Consider the following 7,467-nt stretch of genomic DNA (forward strand, 5'->3'; position numbering starts at 1 on the left):
ACATATTTGCAAAGTTTTGCTCTGGACAAAAAACCCAAAAGACCTGTTGCTGCAGTGAACACAAAAGACAGAGATGAGATCACTTAAAAATGACTATACATGCAATTTACTGACTCTCAAAAGAGGATTTAGTCTTAAGTTACTCTTTAAAGTCCCAAATTAAATTTTAATATGGCACCCAAAAGTTCTCCCCTTCATGTTGATATTTTTAAACTCAGCTGGGAGTTTAAGAATATAAAAATTAAAAAAAGGCTGGAAGGAAAAATTGGGAATTTTCTTCAACAAAATCAAGAAATTCATCTTAAAGCTTCGTCCCTGCCGCTCCTCTTCCTCCTCCTCTTTTCTTATTGCACTGACATCATTAGAGCTTCAGTATCACAGAATATGATTTTAGCTAAATTCAAAATACAGATATTTTCTGACTATTATGGCTATATTAGATTCTCTATGGCTTCTCTTTTATATATCGCTAGCATTTACAGGAGTCCTAGTGCACAAGTTCACCACGGTGCCATGCACTTCTACAGTTGGAAAAACAGAAAAACAGTCGACTGATATGTGAATGCGTCTCTGCTTTACGAGGGAATGACTCGACAAATACTACGTGAAATATTTTCCGTGTTTTAAAAAAGGCTTGTAACCAGAAATTGGGTTAGCTTGTTTCGTTTGTTTGGTCAAGGCAGTGGGCGAAGCCTGTCACAGTGATGCATAGAAACGGCAGCACGTACTGTACATAATTATTATGAATAAATATAATAAGCAAAGGCCACAAAGCAAGCCGAATCTGTCTCCAACACGCAGGATGCTTGAAGAGGCTACGACTGTCATTAGTAGCAAAGATTAGGCCTATATTTATAATTTATTAAAAATGGAAATAATAGTTTATGTACATTTATAGTTAATTTATGTAAAATTTATGACTGTGAGCCAATAATTTAACAAATAAACTTGGACTTGATAAGCATGAAAATAGCAGCAGTTAGCATTTGTTAAGTCGATCTTAATTTTATGTAACGGGACGAAGGCTAATTGCTAAGGTTTCAGCCGTAGCTGTTAGCATTAGCATTTAATCTAAGGTGACATATACATTTTATCTTATGTTACTAATGCTAATTGTTATTGTTTCAGTAGTAGCTGTTAGCATAGCAGTTAGTAAATTTTATCTTATGTTGCTAATGCTAACTGCTATGGTTTCAGTAGTAGCAGTTAGCTTTTGTCAATTAAATTTGTGACTAATGCTAACAACTGATGTATCAGCCATAGCAATAGCAATTTGTCAAGTAAATTTTCACAAATGCTAACAGCTATGGTGTCAGTAGTAGGTTAGCAGTTAGTTCAGTATATGTTATGTCACTAATGCTAACTGCTATGGTTTCAGTTCTAGCTTTTAGCATTTGTCAAGTAAATTTTGTGACTAATGCTAACAGCTATGGTTTTAGTAGCGGTCGGTATTAGACAAGTAAATGTTATCGAATGCGACTAATGCTAACTACTATGCTTTCAGTAGTAGCAATAAGCCAAGTTAGTCAAGTAAATTCTATGTACTGTGACTAATGCCAACTGCTATTACTGTTAGCTTCATTAATTTTACCAAACATGACTAATGCTAACTGCTATGGTCTCAGTACTAGCAGTTAGCTTTAGTCAAGTATGCTAAACTTTGTGTACTGTGACTAATGCTAACTGCTATGCTCTTGGTAGAAGTAGTTAGCATTAGTCAAGTTTAGCTAATGCAACTAATGCTAACATTAACTGCTAGGTTCCAGTAGTGGTAGTAGCAGTTAGCATTAGCCTAATCAATTTTATCAAATGTGGCAATGCTAACTGCTATGGTTTTTAGTTGCGATTAAGTTAATTTTTTTTTACTTGATTAATGCTAAGAAGTGCTAATGGTTTCTAGCTGTTAGCACTGACATTGTTAAAGGAGCCACATTAGCCAGGTAGCTACTTAGCTTAGTTTGTAGCTAACACTAACAACTGGAGACTATGCGGAAATTGTTAACATTACTGAGAAGGTTAGTGACTATCAAACAATTCTGGATTTTTAAACATATTTTATGATTTATATTTTTTATTGTCTTGATATTGGAATATCTGCAATTTATTATTACAGAGCCTTCCCAAAAATAACAGAGAAATTATAGGGATGCAGTTAATCTAAATTTGGTGAAACAAATAAAGAATGATTTATTTTTTAAAAATACAACTATCAGAGGTATTTTAGGCTATTTGTTTTATCCTTTTGTAGTGTTATTGAGGGAAATTTTCCATTAATTGTCTCCCAGTGTTGCTTTTATTCTATGTTCCTCTTTGAGCGGTTGTAGTTTTCCAGTGTGATATAATGTCGTCATGATTATTGAGACATTTCCACTCACCACATTACATAATTATGCCCCAATTGTGACTGATGCATCAACAACTGAGGCAACCAACATTGCTGAACACCAGTCAGTATTATAATGTAACTTTCAAAGGTCTGACAATCATAATTTTATACATTTCTGAGGAAACCTGAGGCAGTTTACAGACTTTTTAAGACTCCAGCCAGTCACTGTATTAATTACTGATGCATCAGATGCAAAATTTGCAAATTTGTGTTGTGTCGCAAGAGGAAAAGGATGAAATTTTGATGTAAAAAGGAGAATTACTGGATGCAAGTGCAAGTTCAACAATACTTACTGAAAGCCAGAATATTTGTTAAATTTCAACCTCATAAATGACAATAAACTGACTCTATTAACAGTATTATAAAAATATTTTATAAAAGCTTTATGAAATGTAGGCAAATGTAAATTAAGATTTTGCTCATACTGTTTTGTATTTTAACTTAAACTACAAAGAATTAAGATGAGGGAGGAAACAGTTAAACTCTTCAAGCATCCTGTATCTGTTTCTACAACAATTCACCTGACCGTGTCTCATAAATAAACTCTTAATAGCAGGAGCAGGTGAGTTGTGTTTCCACTGGAACAGTCAGAACAAAGCTCGACTCTCCACAGAGAATATAAAGGGTTATTATCACTTTCTTTTGCTCTGTTAAAACAAAAAAAAGATGCTGCCTGGTTTGTTTGATCCACGTTTGGCTGTCAATTGGATGGTGGTGAGAACAGTCCGCGAAATCAGCCATGGGATCGAATTTAGAGTTCCTGTTTGAAAATGACCGAGCTGCAGAAATATGTTTATTTGTTATTAAGACCAGGGTGGGAGACTTTTTTTGAGGGATGCGAAGGGTTGTTGATCAATAAAAATAGCTGAATGATTATTGGGCCAGGAGGTCAGATTTCTGGCTTTGAAAATTCAACTTCTAGTCTGCAACTTTTTAATAAACTGGGGCTTAAACTAACAAAATACAAATATTTTTTAAATAAATAGCTTTACATTTTGAGATATACACTTATTTATCTTCTTTAGATGAAAAACTTACTGACCTGCTGACTAAGACAGATTTTCTTAACAACTTAACAACTTTTCAGTAGATCCAGGCTAGCTGTTGATGTATCTGTCAAACTCGCTTTTCTATTTTATTTTTTTAAACAAATTATTGCCCCATTATTTAATTTCTCTTCAATGGAATAGTTTGACACTTTGTGATATTTGTTTAGCTGTTATATAATGAATATTTGGCCACCTTTCATCACATCTTATATAAAATTTCATGTAAAAAAACATGTTATATGTAATTTCTCATTATAAGTAAATACATAAAAAATGTTAAATATTAAATCTGAACATTTAGAAAATATGCAAACAACCCATACTATTATTTTTCAAACCTGAGAAAATCATGCTATATATTATTTGCATATTTTTTAATATTTAAATTGAAAATTTGGATTTTGAGTTAATATTTAGATTTAACATTTAGATTTGTGGTCAATACCTGTATTTAACATTTACATTTAGAGTTTATATTCAGATTTAACATTAAAAACTGACATTTGGATTAAATATTTAGATTAAGCGTCAATAGACCTATTCATACTTAACATTTAAATTGTAGGTTTAACATTTAGATTTAATATCTACATTTTTTTTGTTATATTTAAACATATTTTCAATAGTTACGTGTTTTACATGAATTTCTGTCTCAAATGTGAGGAAAATTAGCTAAATATTTCAAATATAGCCTTTTAGATAACAATTGTGACTGAATTTAAACTGCTAAAACGTTAATGTTTTTAATCCAAAAATATTTTTTATGCAGTTTAATAAAAATGATGTTTGATGTTCCCAGCAATAAATAAATGTAATAATTTTTCCCACCCTGGTCTTTTCAGCTCGTCCTTCATCCGTGCAGGGCGCAGAAGTCGAAGTCTGCGAAGGCCTCCTGCTGCTCCGCAGAGAGGATGAAGGGTTTGGAGGGAGGCGACAAGATCGGCTGAAGTCGAGTAAACTCGCTGTCGAAGTTGCTGACGTCCATCGACTCTTTGATTGACGGCAGGAACGGAGGTTTCACTTTCTTGGCCAGAAGGGCTTCCCAGTCGATGGTCTGAAAGATAAGTTATCCTCTCATAATTCAATTTTGAAAAAACACATAATATACCAGTATTAGAATGAACTAATATTATATATATATATCATATATCGCGTCGTATATTGTATATCGTATCGTATTGTATATCGTATCTTGTATCGTATCGTGTATTGTATCGTATATCATATTGTGTATCGTATCGTGTGCTCTAATCAATAGCAGTAATATTTATCCAAATACATCAGATACAATTGGAACACACAAAAAAAACTGCACAATGAGTACATTTACTCCTTAAGTACAGGAAATTTAATAGTTTTACTTTAGCCTTTGATACATAAGCAAATTTGTCTATTTTTGTCTTAAAAACATGGGGAAAAGGCAATGAGAAACTTAAGAAGAATTGACCAAAAAATTAACAAAAATATTTGTAAAACATAAAAGAAAGTTACCTGTAAATTAGTGGAAAAAAATAAGAAAAAAGTATGATAAATAAATAAATAAGAAAGCGACCTGAAAAAATGTGCTTAAAAATATAATCATTCTCTGAAATAATTTTAAATATATAATAACAAAATTATAAATGAATAAATTTCCAAATCTAAAAAAAAATAAAGTGTTGTATCAAAGTTTTAGGTTCGGTACATAAATGTGCCTCATCAATACAAATCAATACGTCATTAGATTGTATGGTGTGGTTAATATGTGGTTAATATGTATTTTAACAAATACACAAATTGATTAATTTAGAGAGTAATACGGGATGTTTAAATAAAGTGATTTACCTCAAAGAATTTCTCTCCTTTGACCTCGTTTGCGTCCCTCTCTCCGGCTCCGATTCTTTTCAGAGGATTTTTCTTCAACAGCTGCGGACACATGATCGCACAGTTTGTAAAAAAACTATACTTGATAAATGAATAAATAATATTTTAAATTCTATTCATGATCCCTCACCAAAATCCTACACCAAATAATGTTATACTGAATTAATGGGAAATAAAATTAGGCATAAATATCTCAATAAAATGTAATAAAATTGTGAGCAACAGATTTTTTTTTTACCTTCTGGATGATTGCGACGGCGTCAGGAGGAAGACAGCTGGGATACTGCACGTCATCGTTGACGATGCTGTCAAACACCTCCTCCTCATCCTCACCAGGAAAAGGAGACTTTTAACAGGACAGAGAGACGCTGAGTCACATTTCACAAAAATAGCTAAATAAACACAAATAAATAAATTCAAAATAAACAATAAACCCTAATGTGTTACCAACCTCGCCTACGAGCATCTCGAAGATGAGGACGCCCATCCCCCACCAGTCCACCGCTCGGGTGTAGTTGTCGTCTGTCAGGACCTCAGGGGCCAAAAACTCAGGGGTCCCGCAGAAAGTCGAGGTCCGATCTCCGTGACCCATCCCTGCCAAAATATTTACGAAATGAATAATCACAAAAAATGTAAAATAGCAAAAAAATAGCAAAAATATTGATTTACAGATTGTTTTGGGACCATGTTTAACAACAACATTTTTAAAATTAATTACACAGAAATAAAGGCTCTTTTTTAAGGTAATTTTCTTGTTTTTTGACTTTTACTTTTTAGGGCTAATTTTCTGGTAATTTTCTTTTAACTTTTTTTCTGTTTTTTTTTTTAAATATTTTTTCGGCCACACCTTGTAAAGTTGCTCATTGCCTACTTCCCATTTTTCTTTTTTGTTTTGGAAACAAATCAAACCAATTTGCCCAAGTTTAAACGGGTTAAACTGATAGATCCAAGTACCTAAAAATTATATATAACTACAGTACCTGAGTAAATGTACAATGCTACTTTCCACCTCTGTGTATTTGCAGAGGTGTGTGATGTATACAGACGGTGTCCTAAATCAACTCACCTTCTTTACAAAGTCCAAAGTCTGTGATTTTCACAAACCCGTCTGCATCCATCAGCAGGTTGTCCAGCTTCAGATCTCTGTGTAAAACACACACACACACACACACACACACACACACACACACACACACACAGAGTAAAACACACTGTAAATGTTATAATACCTGAGGCTACAGAACAGACACTCGTCAGCTCTTCGACCTCTCTGACTCACCGATAGATGATTTTATTCAGATGCAGGAACTCTAAACCCAGCAGAACACAAGCTGAGTAAAACCTGTAAACAACAACAACAGACGGTGGATTAAAATACAGAATACGACGCACACTTGATGCGCTTTTTTTCAAATGTTAAAAGGTTCCTTTGAAGGACCCCTTTTTTTTCAAAATTAATTAAAATATATGAAAAAAGCTATCAAACTACTGTTAATTGTAAAATCTGTCCTATATTTACTGTCTCTGTTTAGTTATGAACTGCATAAAATCCAGACGAATAAAAAAGTTACATCAAAGAGACCCAAACAAATACAAAAAGACACAAAACAATCACAATGAGTCGAGAAATTATTACAAAAAAAAAACAAAAACAGGACAAATATGCCTCAAAAAGACACAGAATTATCTCAATAAGACACAAAATTACGTCAAAGAGACCGACCCAAACAACTTTAGCTGAACATCGACCAGAAAGAAAGATGGTATAGAAGATGGTAAAAACATGTATTTATATATAAGCACACATATTTGATGAATATTTATGCCATATACTGAGATTGATGATATTGATGCCCAGTGATGGAAGAGGTATTCACATCTTTTGCTAATTTCTGCTCTGCATCACACAAACAGCGGAGTGTCGTCAGTGAAGAGGAGGACACGCAGTACGAACCTGGTCTGGGCCTCGGTGAAGACGTTGTTGTGGATGTGGATCATGAGGTCGCCGCCGGGTAAATACTCCATGACGAAGCAGACGTGGTCGCTGGTCTGGAAGCAGCCGTGGAGGTTCACCAGGAACGGATGTCTGGATGCGTTGATCATCTCAAAGATCCGTTTCTCGCTCATAAGGCTGCAGGATAAAACCTCACGTCAACACAAGGTACTCTG

At 33.8% G+C, this 7,467-nt stretch overlaps 1 protein-coding gene across 1 annotated transcript; it reads right to left on the reverse strand.

Annotated features, from left to right (window-relative positions):
• Positions 1-4,233: 4,233 nt before the first annotated feature.
• On the reverse strand, positions 4,234-7,425 carry LOC121965532 (serine/threonine-protein kinase N2-like; the record flags this gene model as incomplete). The annotated part of the gene is made up of 7 exons (XM_042515672.1): positions 4,234-4,489; positions 5,260-5,340; positions 5,537-5,644; positions 5,750-5,892; positions 6,365-6,441; positions 6,578-6,640; positions 7,253-7,425. Coding segments are annotated over 7 exons (849 nt in total), but the record flags the coding sequence as incomplete, so codon positions are not given.
• Positions 7,426-7,467: the final 42 nt, after the last annotated feature.

This window comes from Plectropomus leopardus, unplaced genomic scaffold (genome assembly GCF_008729295.1).
Source record: "Plectropomus leopardus isolate mb unplaced genomic scaffold, YSFRI_Pleo_2.0 unplaced_scaffold2041, whole genome shotgun sequence".
Classification (NCBI taxonomy): Eukaryota; Metazoa; Chordata; class Actinopteri; order Perciformes; family Serranidae; genus Plectropomus; species Plectropomus leopardus.